Genomic DNA, 25,960 nt, shown 5'->3' with positions numbered 1-25,960 from the left:
TCGATTTGCTAGTATCTTATTGAGAATTTTTGCATCCATATTCATCAGGGATATTGGTCTGTAGTTCTCTTTTTTTACTGGGTCTCTGTCTGGTTTAGGAATCAAAGTAATACTGGCTTCATAGAATGAGTCTGGAAGTTTTCCTTCCCTTTCTATTTCTTGGAATAGCTTGAGAAGGATAGGTATTATCTCTGCTTTAAACGTCTGGTAGAACTCCCCTGGGAAACCATCTGGTCCTGGACTCTTATTTGTTGGGAGATTTTTGATAACTGATTCAATTTCTTCGCTGGTTATGGGTCTGTTCAAGCTTTCTATTTCCTCCTGATTGAGTTTTGGAAGAGTGTGGGTGTTCAGGAATTTGTCCATTTCTTCCAGGTTGTCCAATTTGTTGGCATATAATTTTTCATAGTATTCCCTGATAATTGTTTGTATCTCTGAGGGATTGGTTGTAATCATTCCATTTTCATTCATGATTTTATCTATTTGGGTCATCTCCCTTTTCTTTTTGAGAAGCCTGGCTAGAGGTTTGTCAATTTTGTTTATTTTTTCAAAAAACCAACTCTTGGTTTCGTTGATCTGCTCTACAGTTTTTTTAGATTCTATATTGTTTATTTCTGCTCTGATCTTTATTATTTCTCTTCTTCTGCTGGGTTTAGGCTGCCTTTGCTGTTCTGCTTCTATTTCCTTTAGGTGTGCTGTTAGATTTTGTATTTGGGATTTTTCTTGTTTCTTGAGATAGGCCTGGATTGCAATGTATTTTCCTCTCAGGACTGCCTTCGCTGCGTCCCAAAGCGTTTGGATTGTTGTATTTTCATTTTCGTTTGTTTCCATATATTTTTTGATTTCTTCTCTAATTGCCTGGTTGACCCACTCATTCGTTAGTAGGGTGTTCTTTAACCTCCATGCTTTTGGAGGTTTTCCAGACTTTTTCCTGTGGTTGATTTCAAGCTTCATAGCATTGTGGTCTGAAAGTATGCATGGTATAATTTCAATTCTTGTAAACTTATGAAGGGCTGTTTTGTGACCCAGTATATGATCTATCTTGGAGAATGTTCCATGTGCACTCGAGAAGAAAGTATATTCTGTTGCTTTGGGATGCAGAGTTCTAAATAGATCTGTCAAGTCCATCTGATCCAGTGTCTCATTCAGGGCCCTTGTTTCTTTATTGACCGTGTGTCTAGATGATCTATCCATTTCTGTAAGTGGGGTGTTAAAGTCCCCAGCAATTACCACATTCTTATCAATAAGGTTGCTTCTGTTTATGAGTAATTGTTTTATATATTTGGGGGCTCCGGTATTCGGCGCATAGACATTTATAATTGTTAGCTCTTCCTGATGGATAGACCCTGTAACTATTATATAATGTCCTTCTTCATCTCTTGTTACAGCCTTTAATTTAAAGTCTAGTTTGTCTGATATAAGTATGGCTACTCCAGCTTTCTTCTGGCTTCCAGTAGCATGATAAATAGTTCTCCATCCCCTCACTCTGAATCTAAAGGTGTCCTCAGGTCTAAAATGAGTCTCTTGTAGACAGCAAATAGATGGGTCTTGTTTTTTTATCCATTCTGATACCCTATGTCTTTTGGTTGGCGCATTTAATCCATTTACATTCAGTGTTATTATAGAAAGATACGGGTTTAGAGTCATTGTGATGTCTGTATGTTTTATGCTTGTAGTGATGTCTCTGGTACTTTGTCTCACAGGGTCCCCCTTAGGATCTCTTGTAGGGCTGGTTTAGTGGACACACCCCTCATTTAAAACAATGAGTGGCTTTCATTTTTTTTTTCTTAAAGAGCACTCAAATCCAGGCTATCCCCCTCACCTGATTACCTTTAGTAGTCTCCTGTTTGTTGTTTCTGTATCATTTCCCTATATAAAGCTAATCTGAATTCCCAGTCTAAATTGTTCTCTCTGCTATTCTTTCTCATAACCATCTGGGCTTTTTTTGTCATAGCATTTATCATAGCATATTAAGTCTGCTATACCTCCAAGTATCTATTGACAGTGAGTTTTACAAGTCTGGCATTTTACAGTGTAGTATGCTTGTTGGACGGTCTCCATGTGGTGCCAACAATGGCTCAGTGTAAGCAAGGTGTTCCAGGGTAATCAGGGTGAGTGTTGTAACTGTGTGACTTTGGATACAATATCTGATTATTCTGTTGCAAGAAACTTTCTTGAAATACTTGACTGAAGAATTTGTCCTTTGATTTATTTTAATCAGCTAAGTATATCTATCTTAAAGGGTTTCTTAGTTATTTGTGGGGATAAGGGAAAAGCTTTCAGCTGAAGTTTTTGTGTTACTACCCAGTGTCTGAAATTACTGCTTTTTAAAATTGAAAATAATTGCTTTTAGTGTTCTCTTCTAAGGATGTTGGTAGTGACTTAAGGGGGCAAGAGTAGTTATTTTATTGTCTGAGATAGCTTTGAATTCTAGAGACTGGGGTGTAAATCAGCCTCCCCTTGGTAGTTGTTTTAGGCAGGCCAAGGAAGAAGTTGGGGACTGTTAAAGGTAGTGTTTTGAAATAGACTATTTTGCAGCTTCACTTTTTTTCCCCATCTTTGGAACTTTTTGTTCCAAAATCTAATTATTCTGTGTTTCTCGTAGAGTGGTTCTGTTCTTATCTCCAGGGACGCAGTGTCTTTTTAGGTCCCCAGTATTTGCAAAAGTAAATTTAGTTTCTCCCTCTTCCTGTCATAGGAACTGTCTTGGTCAGACCTTTTAATAGATATCAAGTTTCCAGGTATAAGTAAATCCCCACCCCTAATACTGCTCCAGAGGAAGGGGGAAGATAAATGCAGGATCACCAGCATAGGATGGAAATGGAGGAGTTAGGACCTGCTGGCCAGTTAGATGAGGTAGCTAAAGAAGAGTCTAGAATGAATGCTTGTTTTTGCTCTTGAGTAACTTGGTAAATTGTGGTGACAATGCTATTTATGAACACTTTGCAGAGGAGGAGAGAGTAGAGGATTGTGAAAAATTTTGTGTAGTTGTTTTAGGCATCCTTTGAATCATTGAAGTAGATATATTCATTTCACAGTTGAATATGTATTTCTCTGGAGTTGAAAAAAAGATCATAATGGGTGTGATTTAGGAAAATACTCCACTATCAGCAATACACATGGTGGATGTGTGCTAGACTAGAGAGAATGTGGGGAGTGCTAAGAAAATTCAAGAGTGAACCCTGAGAAACACCAACATTTAAAGGGCAAGGAAAGCCACCACAAAGGATACTGAAGAGGAGTAGGAGGAGAAGCAACACCAGGGAGACAGTGGAATCACAGACACTTAGGGATGGTAGAGAGTTCACCAGTGAGGGGAAAAGTCAACAGTGACATGCTTTAGAGAGATGAAGGATGATAAGGACTGAAAAATTGGATTTGATATCATCAGTGAAAGTTTGATTGAAGTACTAGACTGTAGATAATCAAATGAATAGGAAAGGGGACAGTGTCCACCCTGAATACCTTAGATGGGAAGGGGAAAACAGTAAAAGGTAGAGGGGTTGCAGAGTTGAAGAGATGTCATGTGTTTTATGTGTGCCTGTGCGTGTGTGTGCGCATGTGCCTTACGTTTAAGCTGCAGGATACTTGTGTTTTATATTAGAGTTAATATCCTGAGTTCTAGAGTCAGATTTCCTGGATTCATATCTGAGTTCTGCCACACTGAGATTTGTTTGGCCTTAAGTTACATAACCCCAGTGTCTCACTTTCCTCTTCTCCCAAGTGGGAATGATAATCAGGTTTTGAATATTAAATGAAATAATACATAGTAGGTGCTTAGAGTTCTTAGCATACAGTAATTGCTCAAAAATGTTAACGGTTAATGTATTAGTAAGAAAATATTTGATTTGATTATTTTAGTCATTCTTGGTGTTGACCTTTAAATGTATTTGCCTCAGTTATGTGATTTTTCAACTTTAAATTGTTAACTCTTCTGACTCTATGCTATATAATAGGAGGTTTGCCTACTTAAAATTTTTTCCTACCCCTTCTCCTTTTTCCCATTCAACTTTTGTTAGGGATAGCATTTGTTTGTCAGATACTTACAACATTTAATGTTTACTTTGTGACTATAATTTTCATGTTTTAGTCACAATTCTGCTGGTTAATGGTGGGTTCAAAGCTTGATAACAGTTCTTTTGCCATGGTGTCTGTATTTGTCTCTTGGTTGGCTGAATTTATTTTTCCTGGAATTTCTTCAGGAAAGGCTCATAGAAACTATATTTCCCAGGTTGTGGCAAGTTAAAATGCTTTTTTGTTGTCATTATAGATGAATGATAATTTGATGGGGTATGATATTTCTGGGTTTCACTTTCTTTCCTTGAGAATTTTCCTACTTGCTTTACCATTCTTTACTCAGCTGGATAGAGCTCTAAGAACACACTGAATTTTGTATTCTTTTCATGTATTTTTGTCAGATTACTCTCACAATAAAAACATCTTTTGGGCAACCCACCCAGATGTTTATTTTTTGAACTTTTCCAGTGTCTACCCTACCATACAAATATCAAGGGATTCATTTTCTTTTAAGTTCAGCAGGAAATTTAATATGGTTTTGGCCTTGACTCCTGTGTCCTCTATATTTCTTAGGATAAAGCATATCTTTTCAGCCATGAGATTTATCCCTTAAAATAATTGAAATAATGAGTATCTAGCAAGCATATACTAAATCTTTGCCTATTGTCTTTGTGTTTCATATTTTAATCCTAAGAGAAAAGCTTTTGGTTTATTTCTACTTCTTTTTTTTTTTTTTTTTTTTTTTCTCTCCATCCTAGACTCTGTCTCTTAATATATTTCAGCGGCCTGTCTTTTTTTGTTTTCTACTTCTAATTGGATTGTATTTCTGAGATAGTGTTACTTTTACTTCCAGTTTGGGTTTTGCTGGCTCATACTTCCATCTCATTCTGTGGTCTTTTCTTTGAGCTTTTCTTGTGAACTTTATTCTTTGCTCTTGATTTCCAGAAATGACTACTATAAGATTTTTAAAACTCACAGTGATTTTTTTTATCACAATTTTTGTCTGCTTTTTGACAATCTTTTTTGGTGATTTTTCTTCACTTGTCATTTGTTTTTTGTGTTTTCTTTTTTCATGTATCTTGCATAGACTTTTTTTTTTTGTCTTTAAAAAAATTTTTTTTAAGTAATTACTTTGAGAGAGACAGAGACAGGACGAGCAGGGGAGGGGTGGGGGGGGGGAGGGAGGGAGGGAATCCCAAGCAGGCTCCTTGCTGCCAGTGCAGAGCCAGACATGGGGCTCGAACTCCTTGAAACTATGAGATTGTGACCTGAGCCAACCAAGAGTCGGATGCTCAACTGACTGAGCCACCCAGGTGCCCCGACTCTGTTTTCTTTTTGATCAGTACTCCTCTTTTAGTGAGGGTATTCCTCTTGGATAAACTCTGTGCCTGGAGATTGACAATGAAGGACCAATGCTAAGTGCTGTTCTTTTCAGGCTGTGTGTGAAAATAAGTTCTTTTAGCCTTTCTGTCTTACCAGATAAAAGACTTCACTACAGAGTATCACTATGAAGAATTTCTCCCTACTCTGCCTCACTAGCTGCTTTCTTTGAGTGAAGTTTGTATGATTTCTTCTTCATTCTCACTTCCTTTGCTTCTTGAGATCTTCCAAGAAGTTTCCTACCTTCTGTCTTTGTTCCTGATGTCAAATGGAAGATAATTGGTTTTTCCATATGCTGGTTGATTGCAGAGAACTAGGCACCAGGGCACTTCTGTAGTCTTGAGTATATTTTGACAGGGTTGTGGAGCACCTGTGTTTGATCTCCATACTTTTGGCAGTCTTTTCTGATGTTATGCTTTGACATTACAGATGATTGTTTCATTTTGGTTGTTTGTATTTTGGTTTCATATTCCTCTTTTGATCTTTTAGGAGGAGAAGGGAGAGATTGCAATCTTGACTCTGGGTTTAAAACTAGAGTCCTATAATTCTTTGTAAAAAATTTATTTCTTGGTTGATATGTATCCTATTGTATGCCTCAGAATATAGAATGATGAAGTGAATCATGAATCATGAATGATATTTCACTGACCAGGATTTGGCAGTCATTCTACTTTATATGTAATTGTGAACTCTGCATTGGCCCAAGAACATTTGATATTAGATGCTTCATTTTCATTAGCTCATGTTAACTATTACTAATTCTGTATTGATTTCTCTACTGTAGTCAAGTAAAGGAGAATTGACCGCACTTGTACATCAGCTTCAAGAAAAAGATAAGTTACTTGCTGCTGTGAAGGAAGATGCTGTTGCTATGAAGGATAGGTGTAAGCAGTTAACTCAGGTGAGGACATTTTTATATTTAAGGGATATATGTTCTGAATCAGAAGCAGTGAAGGACTTCAGAAACCATGTATAATTACAGATTTAATTATTTGTGTAGTAAATTTATACCCAGTTAAAGTCAATTTCTTATACAGTTGTGGTGGTGGTGTCTCACTTCGTCATGTTGTTAAAGCCTGCGGTTGAATTATGAATTTAAAGTAACAGTGCTTCTAGATACATTAATTTAAAATAACAGAAACATTTGCACACTGGGGGCATGTTTCATTTGGATCTGACTTAGAATTAGTCTCTAAGGAAGCACAGAACTAACTAGGTGTGATCTTGTTTAAATCCAGTAGAATAAGTGTAAAACTTATACAGATAATTTATTTATAAAGGTTTTTGTGATAAATATTGGTAACTTTTAATCAATGAAATTCTTTAAACCCCAGAAGTTTACTCCAGGAGGGGGGGAAATCTTTAAAAAATTGTGTTAAATAATATAGATTTCCAGTTATAAATCAGTTCTGGGGATGTAATGTACAGCAGTATAACTATAGTTTGTAATAATATGTTGTATATTTGAAAGTTGCTAGAAAGTATATCTTAAAAGTTATCATGAGAAAAAAAATTATAACTATAGTGGTGATGGTGTTAACTAGACTTAATGTGGTGATCATTTTGCAATGCGTACAAATCCCAAACCATGTTGTATACCTGAAACTTTCATAAAGTTCTATGTCAATTATATCTCAAAAAGAAATTATATAGACTGAGAACATAATTGAAATTCTATATAAAATGTGGTTTTATTCTTCCTGAGGTGCTTGTTTCTCCTTTTAGGAATTCAGTACAGTACATGAGGTTTGTATTACTCACAAAACTGCTTGATGACATTAGGATGGCCTCATTTGAATATAAAGCCTTTTAGGTGAATTTGAACTAAAAAAAGTTAATGGAAACACTTGGTCAGATTAAGATTAATCAAAGATTAATCAAAGTTACTAAAATAAGCATGTTTCTTTAAGATTAGAAACCTTAGTATAGTTTTATGTGACTATGGTTTTTGGACTATAATTTAAAAATTAAAAAGCTATCCACTTTGTGGTAATTCATTAAGCTATACACTTAAGATATATATGCTTTCTTCCTAAGCATATAATATACATCAGTATAACACCTTGCAGATGTATGTGAACTCTTAAGGGCAGCCATTAAGACATAAAAGTTTTAAATTTTGTCAGTTTCTTAGAGGAGGGTGTATAAATTGATCATTCTTGCAAATAATTTAAAGTTGGTTGGCTCTTGGGGTGCTTGGGTGGCTCAGTCAGTTGAGTGTCTGGCCTTGGTTCAGGTCATGATCTCTCAGTTTGTGAGTTTGAGCCCCACATCGGTCTTGGCTGCTGTCAGTGCAGAGCCTGCTTCGGATCCTCTTTCCCCGCCGCCCACTCCCCCCCCCCCCCCATCACCCACGTGAACTCGCTGTCTAAAATAAATAAAACAGAAAGAGTTGGTTGGCTCTCTTTTACTTTGATGATTAATATTCTAGGAGTTCATGATAGTTGCAACATAAAATGAAATCACCCTTTTGATTTGACTTGGGGAAGACAATGAAACTTTGAGTTCTGATTTTTTACTTTCCCTTATTCCAAGCTTCCATTTTGTTGTAAGCATGTCTTCCTTATCTTTTCTCTTAGGAAAGAGACTTCTTTTTTTCCTCTGCTAGATTTTTTTTTTAAGCCTCTTTCTAAACCCTAAAAGAGAGCTAGTACCTGTGAATAATAGAGAATTAACTCTTTTGCTTTAAAATATCTCTTCCAATAAATAAATAAATAAATAAATAAACAAACAAACAAACAAACAGGTAGAAAGAATGAATGAGCTATTCTTTCTTCTAATCAAGTTAGAATGTAGAATTTATTCTAGGTTGAGCTCTTTAGCTCTTAGACCAGAAAGTGTATCTGGAATAAGAGTAAACAGAACAGCAAAGTGTTTGTGAAGGAATTGGTGTAAAGGTAGATGCAGGTAAATGCAGAAGACAATTTCTTTTTTTTTCTTTCTTTTTTTAATGTTTATTTTTGAGAGAGAGACAGAGTGTGAGTGGGGGAGGGACAGAGAGAGAGGGAGACACAGAATCTGAAGCAGGCTCCAGACTTTGAGCTTGTCAGCACAGAACCTGATGCAGGGCTTGAACCCACGTACGGTGAGATCGTGAGTTGAGCTGAAGTTGGATGCTCAATGTCCCTGACAAATTCTATTTTAAACCTTTAATCTTAGGGGTACCTCATCTTGATTTCAGCTCAGGTCGTGTTCCCAGGGTCATGGTATAGAGTGCCACATGAGGCTCTGCACACGGCAATGAGCCTGCTTGAGATTCCCTCTTTTGTTCTCTCCCTTTCCCCCTCTCCTCTGGCCCTTTTCCCTGTTCGCGCGTGCTCTATCTCTTAAAAAAACCAAAAAACACAAAAAAACTGATCTTAAGCATGTAGTTACTTCAAAATTCATCATTGTTTTATTGACATAATTTTGCTGATGCTAAAAATGTCTTTATTATAAATTATGGTACTTATTTTTTTAATAAAATGTTTTCATAATTTTTTTTCTGGTTTATTCTAGGAAATGATGTCAGAGAAAGAAAGAAGCAATGTAGTTATAGCAAGGATGAAAGATCGGATTGGAACGTTAGAAAAGGAACATAACGTATTTCAAAACAAAATGCATGTCAGTTATCAAGAGACTCAGCAGATGCAGATGAAGGTATATTTTTACTTTTTGAAAACAAAATGAAATTTTGCATTCATTTAACTAGGAAACTTTAAATGCCTAATATGTGCAAGGCAGCGTGCTGGGCTATGGTACTATAGCTAAACTGGTTCCCTATGTGTAAGTAAACACCTTTTCTAGGTGCAGATGAGGAAGAAGCTGGAAGGTGACATGTAAATATACTCCATTACAATATTGTAGTCCCCCCTCCTTATTCCTTTTCACTTTCTGTGGTTTCAGTTACCTGTGGTCAACTGAAGTCTGGAAGCAGATGATCCTCCTTCTGACATAGTGTCAGAAGGTCAGTAGTAGCCTAATACTATGTCATAATGCCTATGTCATTTATCTCCCTTCTCATCATGTAGGTATTTTATCATTTCACATCATCACAAGAAGGGTGAATTCAGTATAATAGGATATTTTGAGAGGGAGAGGAACACCTTCATGTAACTTTTATTATAGTATATTATTAAAGTTCTGTTTTTAGTCGTTAATCTCATAACTGTGCCTGATTTATAAATTAGTGATATGTGTGTGTAAGGAAAAACATAGGATACCTAGGGTTTAGTATTCTGCAGTTTCAGGCATCTGTTGGGGGTCTTGAAGGTATTCCCTGTGGATGGGGGGATTACTGTAGAGGTAACCAGTGGGCGCTTTGGAACCATTGGGATGAAAGGTGGGGAAGAGAAAGGTTATAGAGCAGACTTGTTAGAAATGATATGTAAACTCTATTGAATGTTTTGAAACAATCAGGCATTATCAGAGAGTGAAGAAATCAGCACTGGGTTATTACTTGGTGTGATTCCTTAGTTCTGTCCTTAGAGGTGATGGGTCCATGGGTCTGTGTTGGGGTCCAGGATGGAACTTTTTAATGCGTGCTACTCAGGTGTTTCTGATAGAAATTGCCCAGTGATAACAGTTTTTGAGAAATGCAGTAGCAGTTGTGTTTGGAAATCAGTACTAGAATGAGGAGAAGATCTAGAGATATAAATAGAGGCCCTATCTTAAAGGGACTTGTATACTGAAAGACTGGGGAGCCGCTAAAGGAGTTTAAGTAACTCAACAGTGTGATTTTATTAGCAGGTTTTTTTTAAGTTTGTTTATTTTGAAAGGGAGGAAAGTGCATGAGCAGGGGGAGGGGCAGGGAGAGAGAGAGAGAATCCCAAACAGGCTCTGCACTGTCAGCACAGAGCCCGACTTGAACCTGTAACTCACAGATCATGACCTGAGCTGAAATCAAGAGTTGGATGCTTAACTAACTGAGCCGCCCAGGAGCCTCAAGTATTTTTAACTATTACTCTGGTAGAAGTGTGGAGAGTGGAATAAGGAATAATTGGAGGGCTTTTGCAGGAATCCAAGTCAGAGAACAAGGGCCTGAAATCAGATGTTGACAGTGAGAGGTTGAGTTTGAGTGATACAGAAGAGTTAGTAGATGGGGCTTGGTGATGGAATAGAGCAAGAGAAAAATTATAATGAAGGATGACTCCTAAGGTTTTTGCCTAAGTGACTTAATCTCTTGTTACTTTCACCTGTCTTCTTTCAACATTACACAAGGTTCAGTTCTTACTGTCTTTTCCATATATTGATCATTTTCATGATTCCAGTTAGCCTGGACCCATGGTTGGTTGATTGGTTTTCTTTCTCTCTCTCTTTTTAAGATTGAAATACCACTTTTACTATTGATAAAGAGGCTATTGAAGAACATGGTTTGGGTCTGCTTGTCTGGTGATCTAATAATATTTCCCCTAATTGAACTCTCTGAACCACTGATTTTTTTAATTATTTCCATTACTAGTTGATGCTTCAAATTTGGAAGCTCTTGTCATCACCTTAAATTTAACATATGTCTAGAATCAGACTCTTGCTTTTGACCAAGTTGTTTTTATTTTCTAATATTTGAGGCATCATCATCCTTATGCTTGAATCCTTTGACTTCTCTCTCTTGTCCAGTTCATAGTTTGTTCTGAAATCTTAAAGATAATTTATTTCTAGGTACTCTTGCATTCAGTTCTTAGCTATTACCTTAGTTTATTGTTTCATACTAGTATCATTATAGCCCCTTGTTAATAGGTCTCTCATTTCCATTTTAACATGTAATATCAGGTTTTTGTTTGTAAGATACTATTCTAATCACATTGCTAGTCTGCTGAAAATTTTAAAATTAATCTTTACTGTTATCTAAGTCCCAGTGTTTTCCATGGAAATAAACTAATAGCAAAAAAGTAGTGAATGAATCTGTGGTCCGGTTCTTACCCTGTCCACTGCTCTCTGCTTTCATTTGGCCCAATCCTCTCTCTTTCCAAACCCCAGCCATTTGAGATCTTCTTTCCCATTAATAAATAGTTCTTATTGAAGAACTGATTTTCCTACTCTCAAGGGATCTTTTCTGTTTCTTAATTCCTACTTCCTAGTCATTGGAAATTAGTCAAGTACTTATAGCACCATCTTTTATTGAGGATGGAAGGTGATTTCTCATTTTTCTTTCCTTCTCTCTTTTTTTTTTTTTTTTTTTTTTACTTAATTGCATTTAGAAGCCAAGATATAGGTTCCATATGAAAAGTTCTCTGAAAAATAGAAACATATACTTTAATTTCTCTTAACTGAATAGGTTTACTTAAAATTATTAAGATTATTTCACATTCTAAAATAAGGCATATCCCTATGGGAATATAAGACTCAGTGTTCTTTATCTTTTGGTACTGTAGTTGCGAAATAAGAGGCCATAATATTTTAGTAGATTTTTGTGTGATAAATTTGCCATCTATTTGGTTATAGCTTAATCTGTAACTTAATATAAATATGTTGAACATATTTTCAGTTTTTATTTTGATTACTTTTGATTACTAAGTAAATACTAAATAAACTTTTGATTACTAAAATCTTTCATTACAAATACTGCTAACCTAAAATTGATACAGGTTTAAGATAGAGTTAATTCTATATGAGTCTGTTGGGTAGGAACAAAATTCAGTGTCTTATTTCTCAAACATCTCTACATGTATTTATTTTACATTTCCAGTATAAGAGCAGCAAGCATCTACTTGCATTCTTGGATGTTGTGGCAGCTTGTATTGACTTTGCATTCATCACTATCAAAATATAATTCTTCCCTTAAACTTCTTTATATTTATTTGAGAAGGATGGTTCAGACTTCATTCTATTGATGCTTTTTACATTCTCATCATAATAAAGTTTCTTTTAAAAGTTAGCTTTGGCAGTTATTGTTTCTAAATCTTATGTTTGTAAAATAATTTTAGTTCCAGCAGGTTCGTGAGCAGATGGAGGCGGAGATAGCTCACTTGAAGCAGGAAAATGGCATATTGAGAGATGCTGTCAGCAACACTACAAACCAACTAGAGAGCAAGTATGTTTCCAAATGCTTTGTTTTTAATTGAATGGCAGAATATTTTCATTAAATGGCAGATATTTTCTTGAGGCATCAAAATGTGTTTGATAGTAATTGGTTAGATTTCTGTATTTTACATGTTTTTAAAATGAATGAATTTTCACAGTTTTTTTGCTATGTAAAGAACTTCTTCAGCTAAACTATGTGATAAATACAATGCTGGCGCAATGGAACATTGTCTACAAATTTGAGACTGCATTTATAAGTTTTAAAACATCTATCCCCTTTAACATTAGTTCTCAAACTTTATTATTCTGAAGAGCATCTGACATGTTTGTCAAAAAAGCATATTCTTGAGTCCTACCTCTAAAAGATTATGATTCACTGGCTCTGAGGTAGAGCCCAGGAGTCTGCATATTAAGGCACATTCCTTGTGATAGTGATGAAATTGGCTCTGGGCCATACTTTGAAAACCTGTACCTTGGAGAAGACTAGTAGCATGCTTACAAGAATAAGCACTCCGACTGATTTTAATAGATTTTCAGAACACCAGTTTGAAGGTGACAATGTTGACTTATGTTCATGAGTGTGTGGTCATCCATTTCTCTTGATTATTTTATGGTGATTTTGGAATCTGTATAATTGTTACCAGAGTGATTCAGAGATGATACTGAACCAAACTTCATTATTAGTAGTTGCTTACAACTTTTCTGTTTCAGTTGGCTATAAGTGGAATTACTAACTCAGAAAGACTAATAGAAAATATGTTTTGTTCTTTTTATGTATTTGTAATAATAGAAGGTTCCTAATCCAGTTACTGTTTTCAGGCAGTCTGCTGAACTAAATAAACTACGCCAGGATTACGCTAGGTTGGTGAATGAGCTAACTGAGAAAACAGGAAAGCTCCAGCAGGAGGAAGTCCAAAAGAAGAATGCTGAACAAGCAGTTACTCAGTTGAAGGTGACATATTCCCACCTTTATTTATCACTTCATAAATAATGTAGATGTTAAACTTAGGGACCTAAATATAAATATGTATGTAGGTTTGAGAAACGTAGGTTGAGTCTTAAAAGTCTAAGCACTCTGCCTGTATAGAAGCTTGTGCATTAATGAAAGAATTGAATATAGGCTTGAGTTTCAGGTTGTAGACTGTCTGAAGATAAGAAAAATGAAATTTGCTGATTGACAGATACAAGCCGAATTTCTTCTTGTATATAGAAGTTAGGTTCATAAGGGTGAGGCAAAAACCATGTAGTTAAAATTACCTTCAATATCACTTATCCATAACGTGGACTTTTCAATAAGTTCAGTAGAAACTATTTTTCTTCTAGCATTGGAATGGATGATTTTCCTTTGCTTTAGCACAAGACCAGGAAATGCTCCAGTAGCTTTCACTTGAGCCATACTACATAGTAATCCATAGTAATTCAGTTGAGTCAGTTTCTTTAGATACCAGAATGGTACTTAGTATCATGAGAGGGTCATGCTGAGATGTGATACATGGGGTTGCTCAGGCTACAGAGGAATAGATTTGTTCCTTTTGTATCTTATAGTGTATGTACATTGAATAGAATGATGAGAAGTGTCCTTTCTTCCTTTGGGGGGAGGATTTGTTGAACATATAGTTCAATTTGTGTAAAGTCACATGTGTTAGATTCTTAGGTCTTGGGTAGGTCTTCCTGATAGCAGTTCCAGAGTAGGAGGGGTTAAGAGGGCTTTGACAATAAATGAAGGTGGAAAATAGTGCAGTTTTTATTTTTTTGAAGTTTTCAAAAAAACAGAAGTCCCTGTGGGGAATTGATAAAATTGTCCTTTCTTTTATTTAAAATTTGTCTTGCTGGTGTGTTTGCCGCTGGAACTTAGGAATATGAAGTTCTGTATGGATATGGATAAGCATATAGATGATGCTGAAGGTTATAGTCATCATTGAACTCTTGTGCTGTACCTCAAAATAGGAATTTTACCTATTATACCTATTATACCTATGAGATTTACCAGTAAAGATACCATCCTGTCTTTTGATAGCCAGTTAGCTGAAGAAGTAAAAATGGATAGCTAAATGGATCAGATCTATACATAGTAGTAGTTATAGTTATCTATCCGCATTCAGTTTCTGTAAATGCTGCATATTGGAGGATAGAATGGCTGTGGCTGATAATATTTTTGCAGAAGTCTGGGCATATCTGCTTGTTTTAGTAATGTAGGAGATGATTTGTTGGAATAGGTGGTTTTATGACAGGACTAAAGATAGAGGATGCTTTGTTTTTTTTAATTTGAAGGTTTGTGATTGTGCTGATTTACCCTTTTTTCAGGTTCAACTACAAGAAGCTGAAAGAAGGTGGGAAGAAGTCCAGAGTTATATCAGGAAGAGAACGGCAGAGCATGAGGCAACACAACAAGGTAAGGTGAAAACGTATTCATGTAAATTTAGTATATAGTCCTGCTTAATATCTTCTTCCCTCTGTATCTGAAGAAAGAATAATCTGACCTTTTTGTTTAGGCCAATAAAATTAGCTTTTATACTTTGAGTACCTTTATTTCTTTAAGAGTTCTTAGAGTTTTAAAATAAACTCTACTAGCTTTATCTGGAAACATTGAGTTGCAGATAAAATTATAGTTTCTAAGGTAATAGTAACCTAGCTGTGTGTTTCCTATCTGAATTTATTCCCTTTGGTTCCTTGATTACTTCTTTATTTTTCCTTTGTAAGGGAGGACTCACTTCCTGTATGGTGGGGGGAAAAAAGCATTACCATTCCAAATAATTGACTTAAAACAGTCTACTTAAATGTTAACTTTCATTACTTATTTATTTTTTTTTTAAGTTTATTTATTCTGAGGAGAGAGAGAAAGAGGAAGCAGGGGAGGGGGCAGAGAGAGAGGAAGGGAATCCCAAGCAGGCTCTGTGATGGCTGCACAGAGCCCGACGCCGGGCCCTGTCTCACAAGACGGGAGATCATGACCTGAGCCAAAATCAAGAGTCAGACGCCTAACTGACTGCGCCACCTATGTGCCCCTCATTACTTATTCTTAATTTGATGAATCCATCTGGGAGGTAATGGAGCTTGTATTATATGTATTATTTGTCTCTATTACTCCTTTTCTCCCACAAAAGAGGCAGTGAGCTAGTTAAATACAGTTCTAAGCAATAGGGTAGGTCATACGGACTTTTGGCTTTTTAGACCTTTGGTTTCCTCTGATTCCATACACCTGGCACCCCTCCACCTCCCTATTTCCCTTTGGCTCAAAATAAATATACCCAAGCTATTTAGAGGCCTTTTTCTTTATATATAAAATTTATGTTTATGTTAAGATACATTAGCTTACTTTTATTTATTTTTATTTTTTTAATATAATTTATTGTCAAATTGGTTTCCTTACAACACCCAGTGCTCATTCCAACAAGTGCCCTCCTCAGTGCCCATCACCCACTTTCTCCTTTCCCCCACTCCCCATCAACCCTCTGTTCTCTGTGTTTAAGATTCTCTTATGGTTTGCCTCCCTCCCTCTCTGTAACTTTTTTTCCCCCTTTCCTTTCCCCATGGTTTTAAGTTTCTCAAGATCCACATATGAGTGAAAACATATGTTATCTTTCTCTGACTGGCTTATTTCACTCAGCAGAATACCCTCCAGTTCCATCCACATTGCTGCAAATGGCAGGATTTCATTCTTTCTCATTGCCAAGTAGTAGTATTCCATTGTGTGTATAAACCACATCTTCTTTATCCATTCATCAGTTGAAGGACATTTAGGCTCTTTCCATAATTTGGCTATTGTTGAAAGCGCTGATATAAATATTGGGGTACATGTGCCCATATGCATCAACACTTTTGTACCCCTTGGGTAAATTCCTAGCAGTATTAGCTTACTTTTACAATTACATTTCGTCAGTGAAGCACACATGAATTTTGATAAGAATTGTAGCTGTAAACTATGTATCTCTCTATAAACTATGTATGTCACTGTAAACAGTAAAGCTTCACTCTGACAAGAAGCAGTCACTTTTGCTTTTAGTATTTTCTGTCACTTTTGCTTTTAGTATTTTCTGTCGTATTTCTAAATAAGCATATTATTTGTACTTACACTGTTATCTCTTAATAGGCATCTGTTGACTTTGTATTACAGGAAATGAGGACTTAACACTCCCACACCATTCCTCCCACCTTCCCAACATTCTACCAGTAATGGCTATGCATTCTTTTTGATTATATCAGCATTCACTGTTTGCATCATTAGGACTTTGTGACTCAATCCTGAGCCAATATAAACATTAAAACTGCAATTCTTCTCATAAACAATATTAATTTCCTAGAGCTTATTATTGCTTTATGTTTTTAACTTGTTTGATCCTCATTTTCTTATTTAAAATTTTACCTGTGGTTATACTCCTCTTAACCATCTTCCCTCCTCCACCTTCACAACATATGAAGTACTGGAGAATCTTTTCAGTTTTTTGGGGGATATCCCTCTGGAGTCCTCTATCTTCCCGTTCCAGTACTTGTTGTTTTCTAGGTTGGCTCCATGACTGTCTTCCTGAGACTGCCTATTGTTTGAATACTCTGTCACCGCCATCTTTCTTGCTTTCCTCTCTCGTTTAATAGCATATCTTTTAGTAGCATAAGAGTATGCCTTTAAGTACATTTGTTGAGGCTTTGCATATCTGAAAATGTTTTTATTCTTTCTACCTTCATGCTTGATTGGTAGTTTGGATGTAGAGTTCTAGGTTATAAATAATTTCCCCCCACAGAAATGTGAAGGCATTCAGTGTTTTAACTTTTACTATTGCTGGTAAAGAAATATTGTACTCTTTCGAGTTCTAATCCTGGATATGACCATTATATGTTTAATTATCAAGAGTTCTTTTTTGAGTTGTGTTTCATTCTGTTACTAGTGTCTTGTTAGGGCATTAATAGATTTTCTTAAAATGTGATGTGTGTGCGTGTGCACGCGCACACACACACACACACACACACACACACACACACACACACTCTTTTTCTCTCTATATGCCTCCCTTCCTTGATGGTAGTGGTGGTGAACTTGTTTATGTTATGGGGCCAAAGGCAGCTCTCATGATACCTGGTCTCTCCATTTCCTGAGCCTTTCCAGATTTCTGGAACACTTTCCCCTTCCAAGTTAGTGATCATCTCTCCATTTTATCTTAATTTCTGTGATTTGGAGTTACATTCATACTCTGATTGCATCAAAGATAGTTTGTGCTTGTTGCTTATTTTCTTTGTTGTTTTGGGGTCATTGCCAAGAAGAGAAGTAGGCAGACAAGTTTTACTTTATTCTATACCAGCGCATTTGTTAACCATCAGCATCTTTCTCTGTTTTCCAGGTAGGAGAGTACGGGGAATTTATAAGAAATACGCTAGATAACTTCCTAAGTGTCTTTGGGGGAAATGAATGCTTTCAAGAAATGATACAACAGTTTTAAACATTCACGTACCATTCGGTTAACACATTTATTGAGTATGTACTATGCGTAAGCCTTGGACACTGCTCTGGGTATAGAAAAAAGGCAATCTCTGATCTCAAAAAGCTCACTTCCTGGGTGAGGAGAAGAGTTAGTACAGAGTGGCAGGTTCTGTGATTAGGTAAACCAAGGCTGCTCAGGGGAGCCATGTGCAGGAGGGGAAGAAGAGGAAAGATTCAAGGTGTGTTCTCTAGAGGAGATAATGCCTGCGCTAAAGATGAGTAGTAGTATCAAGCAAAGGAAGAGACCTTTGTAAAATGCAATGTTCTGTTACAGATTTACAGAGTAAATTTGTGGCCAAAGAAAATGAAGTACAGAGTCTTCATAGTAAGCTTACAGATACCTTGGTATCAAAACAACAGTTGGAGCAAAGACTAATGCAGTTAATGGAATCGGAGCAAAAAAGGGTGACCAAAGAAGAATCTTTACAGATGCAAGTTCAGGTATCTGATTTTCCCTTGCTTTTATTTTATTTAATTTTTTAATTTTTTTAAACGTTTATTTTTGAGAGAGAGCACAAGTACGGGAGAGAGAAAGGAAGACAGAAGATCTGAAGCAGGCTCTATGCTGAGAGCAGCAAGCCAGATATGGGGCTCGAACTCACAAACTGTGAGATCATGACCTGAGCCAAACCCAGATGCTCAACTGACTGAGCTATCCAGGTGCCCCTAATTTTCCCTCTTTTTAAAAAATAAAGGTGGGCAGTGGCTGGATGTGTCTCTGTAGAAGAGAAAAGTTGGTCTACTTTATCCTAATTCTGGAGTGCTGATGAGTAATTATAGCTTAATCTTTAAGCAGTTGTCACGATATGGTGTGTTTGTGTGCTTAAAGATGTCCTCTTTAAGCACAGTTTTAAATTCTTTGTGTTAGATTACCAACAGCGCAACTTATTATTAATTTATACCTTATAAATCAACTCTCAAAATAGATGCCTAGTGATTGTTGTTTAAATTATGCCTTTTGGAATCTAAGAATGCCTTTTTAAAGATAAGCAGAAGTTTATACCTTATTTTGTTCATATATGTTGGTGTATTTGTTAACAGCACACTTTTCTCTCTCCTTTTTGGTTGCTATTTATGAAAGGATATTTTGGAGCAGAACGAGGCTTTGAAAGCTCAAATTCAACAATTCCATTCCCAGATAGCAGCCCAGGTAATCGTGCTTTTTTAAATGTTGTTTATCATTACTAACAGCTGCTGCTTTTTGTTTGTTTGTTTCCTTACTGATAGCTTCCTAGCCATTTAAATAGTCATCTGAATGCCTGTTGAGTGCCAAGCACAGGATTAGTAGTTGGGAGACTAGTCAGTCAACAGTGATGATCCTGATTGCTCAGCACTCTGATAATTATGTATAGTGCTATGGGAAAACACCAAGAAAGAAATCCAAATCCAACTAATGGAGAGTTTTTACCATAGGAGGAAAAATGTTGATAATCTTGACACAAAACAGAAGAAATTGGCCAAATGGTGTTAAGAATAGTGGTTTATGTATTAAAAATGCTTGCTGAATATTAACTAGCCATAAGGGAAAACTTTATATACCCTCAGAGGGTAGCAGTATGTTAATATAATATATATTAATCTCAGATTATATATGCAAAAATTCACTTTAAAACTTATACTTCTGTTTAGTAAGTGGGAATACCTTCCAGAGTTTTGCAAGTTGTGTTGTTAGACCTGTTACTCTTTGGCAACATTGCTGTGCCACATAGATATATTCTAAAGCATATATCTCTGTAATACAACATTAAGAAAAAGAAAAAAAGCTTCTAAGTACTTATTTCTCAGTACTTACTATATACATACTGTGAATTTCGGTTTCAATTCCTCAACTTTAAAATTCAAAAAATTGTAGAGAAAGTATTAGCTTAGAATAGAAGTCACTTTTCTGTGTTAAAAAGCAGTTTTAATGTTAACAATTTGTTTTTAAGGTTTATGCAAAGTCAAACTCCCAAACTTTTGGGACATTTTTGTTTTTTTTCTAGTTGCTTTCTTTGTAGAAACTATCATCTAAAATGAATTGGGTAAGAATTATTTACTATAGGAAAGGGTGTCTATATATATGAAATATACATGTATATATAAATTATCAACTCAGAGTGGATTGAAATCTTGTTATTAGCTGAGAGGTAGCTCTAGAAAATTTATCAGGAATTAAATATTTAGAGACTGCTACCAGTATGTTTTTGAAAAGTGAAGATGAGCATGTGTATTACCAAATGACTTGGTTGTTACCTTAATCATGAACTGTATCATTTCATTATTGGAAATAGTTACTAAGATAAGATGAAAAATGGCCTTTCTGGATATTTTTCCTATGTATTTGTTACTTGTCAGTTATACAGTTCCCAGGCCTGGCAGTTTGTTTTATTTGAACTGTTCTGTGCTATCTAATTCCTTAATATTGTTTGTTAGTGATCAAAGTTGCTTTCAGAATAATAGCTACTATTTATTGAACATTCATGATGGGCCAGATACTCCTCTAACAACTTGATGTACATTAACTTCTTTTAATTTTTGAAGCTCTATTTGATTATTGTACAACTTTTAAACTTTCTTTTAAATGCTTTTATGTTGACACTGTTCTTCTTTCTTAGACCTCTGCTTCAGTTCTGGCAGAAGAATTACATAAAGTGTAAGCCTGCCTTTCTACACTTCTCTTATAATTACTTAGTTACCACTAACTGATACCTGTTTTATCAACACTTAGGATTTACTTTATGTTCTAACTTGTTCCGAAAATACTCCCAACTAGATTTGGAGCGACTTTGCTCTCCTCCTTCCATCAGTGAGTTGAGTTCCTAAACATTGCACATTTTGTGTTTTACGTCCTTATTGTAAAAGAGTTAAGGAACCTTTCTTTTATTTGGACTTTAGCAGTTATGTAAGAGAGAATTGTGATTTGAGATTAATGGAAGTAAATTACTTTTGTGTCTAATAAGTAGTTGTACCCACTCTGTATCTTAACTATATGGTGGTATACCCAAAACAAGGTTCTGTTTTTAGTGTATTGTTTAATTTGCTTAGACATGAATTGCTCGAGTTCAGAAGACCTGAAATCTGGCTTTGGCCTTGCCAGGTTTGTAAGCTTAAACAAATTACTTCTTTTCACCTCAAGTTTTAAAATAGGGGTATGTATTTTAGGGAGTTGTAGTAATACATATGATAGTTATTACTAAACTGGAAGGAGTTATAGAAATGGAGGGTATGGCTACATGAGAAACGATTTAAATAAGCATGACAACATTTAAGGCTTTTAATCCCTTGAGCTGTGACTTGACTTGTAAACGTTTATTGAATGTACAAATGTATTTCCTGTTAAAGGATTGCTGAAAAGGATAAGCAGATAAAACAGACCGAAGATTCTTTAGCAAATGAACATGATCATTTAACAAGTAAAGAGGAAGAACTTAAGGTACAGTAATTCTTACAAATGCCTATTTTATAGGCATTGAATTTGTGATGGTAATCAGTATGAATGTCTATCAAGAATGGAAAATACCCTGCATTCATTTTAAAAGTGTCTATGTCTTTTCTACAAAATCCTCTTTAGCCTTCTAAGAAAAGTTGAGAAGACTTTTCTCATATGCTATAATTCACGGTAATTTGGGAAACATGCTACGTAACAGGATATGGTTTTTCTTTCTGTTTTAAGAAATTGTAATTTGAGACCTTTGCTTAGGTAGAAGAGATGCTTTACAAACTTTAGGGTTAATTATATTAAATATTTTTTAATATTTTTCCTTCTTGTAGGATACACAAAATATGAATTTCTTATTAAAAGCTGAAGTGCAAAAGTTACAGGCGCTGGCAAATGAACAGGTAGGTAAATCTTCATTGCTGTTGAACATTCACCTCAGAATTTCACTTAGTCTATACTTACTTGCATTGGTATTGCAAGTCCTAATTTCATATACATAGTAAATACAATGGTTACTTGTGTTCACCTAATGTTTATTGTTGAAAGCCTCTTCTATTTGACCATGACTCTCACAACCCACCTAGATATTGCTGTTTTCATGTTGAAACTAATGTTCGATCGAATGAGTTGACCACTTTTAGGGTCTCCAAGGAATCCATTACAACATTCTTAATGTGCTGATTTGTTTTAGCCTTCTGCCGTTGAATCAAAAAACTGTATACCTTTATTAGGGTAAAATTTGATCAGTGAGAAGTATAGAATATTGGGACAGCAAAAAGTATTACAGAAATCTGTAGGATATTGCTTTAACTTTTATTTACTCCCAGATATATGAAAATGTAGCTTTTCAGTATATAAAACTAAGTGAACAAATAGTTTTGAGTGTTTCCTGAGAAATAATGCAGTTCTCATCTCATTTCAAACACAGGCTGCTGCTGCACGTGAACTGGAGAAGATGCAGAAAAGGTGATTGAAGTATTGCTGTATATGGAGCCATCCTACATTTATGTTCAATTGCAGAAATTACTGCTACTCATAACTGATGGTTGTGCATGTAATTTGTGTAAACTTCATTAATGTATGAAGTATTTCAATTGATTTTCTTTCTCGTAGTATTCATGTTAAGGATGATCAAATAAGATTGCTTGAAGAACAGCTGCAATGTGAAATTTCAAACAAAATGGAAGAATTTAAGGTGTGTGATTAAGCTTGTCAACTGAGCTTAGAACGACCTTATACAATTTCAGTTGAAGTGAATCTAGAAATACTAGGTTTTTGTTTTTTTTTATTTTTTTTAATTTTTTTTATTTAAGAGAGCATGCTAGTGAGCATGAGCGGGGGGAGGGGCAGAGGGCTGGAGAGAGAGAGAATCCAAGGCAGGCTTTGTGCTCTGCATCGCTGAGCCAAAATCAACCCACTGAGCCACCTAGGTGTCCCCTAGAAATACTAGTTGTTATATGAAATCAGTCTGATGCAGTGTGACTATAGTTTATTTGGGGGCTTTTACAACCAGTGCATTTTGTCATGTACTTCTTGTCTAGACTATCTTATCTGTTCCTTTTTTTGTTTGTTTTTTAATGTTTATTTTTTTTTGAGAGAGAGCACAAACGGGGGGGGGGGGGGCGGGAGGGGTAGTGAGAGAGAGGGAGACACAGAATCTGCAGCAGGCTCCAGGCTGTGAGCTGTCAGCACAGAGCCCAACGCAGGGCTCGAAATCAGGAAGGGCAAGATCATGACCTGAGCCACCCAGGTGCCCCATAGACTATCTTATCTGTTCTTATAATAGACGTTTGAAACTCGTTTTGCCTCAGTGTTTGCAGTTTTTAGTTTGTGATGGTTTTAACTGCCTCCATTGTGCTAGTTTCTGGTCATGGCTGCTCAGGTTGAGGATTGTAAAGCATTCTTATCACCAGGGTGCATCTCTTCATGTGCATGAGATTTGCATTCTTCTTCTTTTTGCATTTATTTTATTTTTTTTAGATTTTTTTTATGTTTATTTAGTTTTGAGAGCGAGAGACAGCATGAGTGTGGGAGGGGCAGAGAGAGAGAGGGAGATGCAGAATCCGAAGCAGGCTCCAGGCTCTGAGCTTTCAGCACAGAGCCCGATGTGGAGTTCCATCCCATGGACTGTGACATCATGACCTCAGCCCAAGTTGGACACCTAACCGATTGAGCCACCCAGGCGCCCCTTTTTGCATTTATTTTATAAGAATCCCATATATACTCACTTATCAAGGCAGGATTTCCCAGAATCCAGTGGCACAAACTGAATTCTTTGAAATACACATGAAATAATTCTAAGTACAGTGTTAATACTGTTTTCAGATAAAGCACATGACTGAATTGGGGGCTCAGTAGAAACTGATGATTTTGATTTTCATTGTGATGAAATTTAAAGTGGGGTTCATGAGTACACGCCTAAGACAATTCTTGAGACATTTGTTGCAAAAGGTGATTTTATTAAAGCGTGGGGACATGACCCGGGGGCAGAAAGAACTGCACTGGGATTGTGAGGTGTGACTATATACTTTTAAGTTTGTGGAGGGAGTGGGGGAAGTAAGTTTCTAAGGAATTTTGAAGCAAGGCTTTCAGGATCTTGAAGGGACTAGCTGCTGTTAAGATAAGGTTACTTTTAGTTTTTAATGAAACATAAACATTAAGGCACCAAGGCAGCAATGAGTTTCTTGAGGAAGGTCACGCTCTGCATGTTTCAGGAGTTTATCAGTGGGCTGCAAGTTGTAAGGAAATTTAATTTAAGCTACATTTCTCTTACCTTTGTTTCCCTCATCAATTGTACATGTACTTTATATATTAGTACTGTGTTTCTGTGTTTTGGAAATATATATTCATTGAAACTGGAAAATGAAACCACATGAGATTTGTATTCTTACATTTGTATATAATTCACCTGTCACTTTATGAGTACTTGAATAATATGGGTTTTTTTTTTTTAACCCATTCAGATGATTGCTTGGTTACCTTTTCTTAATAAAACAGTAAACTCTGGGGGCGCCTGGGTGGCGCAGTCGGTTAAGCGTCCGACTTCAGCCAGGTCACGATCTCGCGGTCCGTGAGTTCGAGCCCCGCGTCGGGCTCTGGGCTGATGGCCCGGAGCCTGGAGCCTGTTTCCGATTCTGTGTCTCCCTCTCTCTCTGCCCCTCCCCCGTTCACGCTCTGTCTCTCTCTGTCCCCAAAATAAATAAACGTTGAAAAAAAAAAATTTAAAAAAAAAAAAAAAACAGTAAACTCTGAGATTCTTTCTTTCAGATTCTAAATGACCAAAACAAAGCATTACAGTTAGAAGTTCAGAAGCTACAGACTCTTGTTTCTGAACAGGTAAGGCTTTTGTGAATCACAGGGTAGAACTATCTAATATTAACAAGATCTGGTTCTTCTTAAATATTAACCAACGCATTCTTTTTGAGGAGTTTTACTTAAGGGATAGATAAGTCTTTTCATTGCATTTCTATTCATCTTGTGCTTATCAGGTGCCTAAATTAAGGGAAATAGAATTTTTCTTCCCTGAGAGGAAGCTAATGCTAACCTCCTATTTATAAGCACTTTAAAAAAAAATGTAATAGGATACATAAAAAGCGTTTAAGTCCTTTTGATACAGTTGGCTCTCAGGATGAAAGTCCTTACATTTTTGGAGCCTCACCTTTTTCTCTAAGGCAACAGTGGCTTCTTAAAAAGAGAGTAAGTAGGCTTAACACTTGCTATCAGCACTTAAAAGCAATTATGTTGATCAAATTGCTTAACCCTTCTGAGACCTTTCATTCCAAGTCTTTCACATTGAGATGTTATTTACATCATGAATATGTTAGATTTAAATGGGGAAGTTTATGTATAGTGTTTAGCCTGGTACTTGGCCTTTAACAGGTATCTTAAACCTTAATTCCTCTCCCTTTGGATATTTATTTTTTCATCTCCTCTCTACCCTCTACTGTCATCATACTTTTTTCTGTATTTTTGGCAAGCCATCGAAATTATATAGTGGTCTGAGTAAGCATGGCTCCATAAACTAGAGTCCCAGGCAATGTCCATTGTATGGCTTTTCCTAAGAGTTAGTTGCCTTCAGACTTTTCTTATACATAACTCTTCAAATTCCAGTGTTAAAAATATTCTAGAAACTCTTGATATTAGATGACACATTAAAATAGAAACTTTGAATGTTGCTCTAACAGTGTTAAATTTGGGAACCTGTATTAGAAGCTGAAGTTATGATAGCACATAAGTGCAAATGATAGCACTTCCTTTCACCGATGCATGCTCTCTTTTTTATTTTAAAATTTACATTATGCGGATATTAAATTGGTTTAGCTACTAAGCTGTGTCAAATACTGTGGAAGTATTTCGTTCACATCTCTTTACTTTTCAAGAAATAATCTACTTTTTTCCTCCCCTTCTTGAATATGATAGTAAGTGCCTTGCATAATCTTTACTACTTTGTATATGCTTTATCCTTGCAAACAAAAGGCAGTAGAGGAGATAATGCTAAACTGATGATATTTAGTACAGTGCAGGGACATGACTTCATGCCACTGTAATGCTAAAGTAATATTTAAGGTTTATTCTTAAATCTTATTCTCATTTCCCTTGTGGTGGCATAGTTTATGAGCGATCTATTTCATCAAATCTGAGACTTTTCCCCCCTCATAGTTTCTGGTTACATTTAG

At 36.0% G+C, this 25,960-nt stretch overlaps 1 protein-coding gene across 7 annotated transcripts in view; it reads left to right on the top strand.

Annotated features, from left to right (window-relative positions):
• Positions 1-25,960, top strand: part of KTN1 (kinectin 1) — a 114,192-nt gene that overhangs the window by 47,196 nt on the left and 41,036 nt on the right. For all 7 annotated transcript variants that reach the window (XM_047079603.1, XM_047079600.1, XM_047079604.1 and 4 more), the window contains exons 6-18: positions 6,182-6,298; positions 8,896-9,036; positions 12,300-12,406; positions 13,216-13,348; positions 14,701-14,788; positions 18,141-18,307; positions 18,948-19,016; positions 20,461-20,498; positions 21,188-21,278; positions 21,617-21,685; positions 22,213-22,250; positions 22,398-22,479; positions 24,552-24,620. In XM_047079603.1, coding sequence (XP_046935559.1) covers positions 6,182-6,298; positions 8,896-9,036; positions 12,300-12,406; positions 13,216-13,348; positions 14,701-14,788; positions 18,141-18,307; positions 18,948-19,016; positions 20,461-20,498; positions 21,188-21,278; positions 21,617-21,685; positions 22,213-22,250; positions 22,398-22,479; positions 24,552-24,620 — 1,209 coding nt within the window. The remainder of the gene's footprint in view (positions 1-6,181; positions 6,299-8,895; positions 9,037-12,299; positions 12,407-13,215; positions 13,349-14,700; positions 14,789-18,140; positions 18,308-18,947; positions 19,017-20,460; positions 20,499-21,187; positions 21,279-21,616; positions 21,686-22,212; positions 22,251-22,397; positions 22,480-24,551; positions 24,621-25,960) is intronic.

Source organism: Lynx rufus, unplaced genomic scaffold, assembly GCF_022079265.1.
Source record: "Lynx rufus isolate CCGP_SWC_20201006 ecotype Redwood Valley unplaced genomic scaffold, mLynRuf1.p SCAF_17, whole genome shotgun sequence".
NCBI lineage: Eukaryota > Metazoa > Chordata > Mammalia > Carnivora > Felidae > Lynx > Lynx rufus.
The sequence above is the reverse complement of the archived record's forward strand: the minus strand, read 5'-3'. Positions and strand labels throughout refer to the sequence as shown.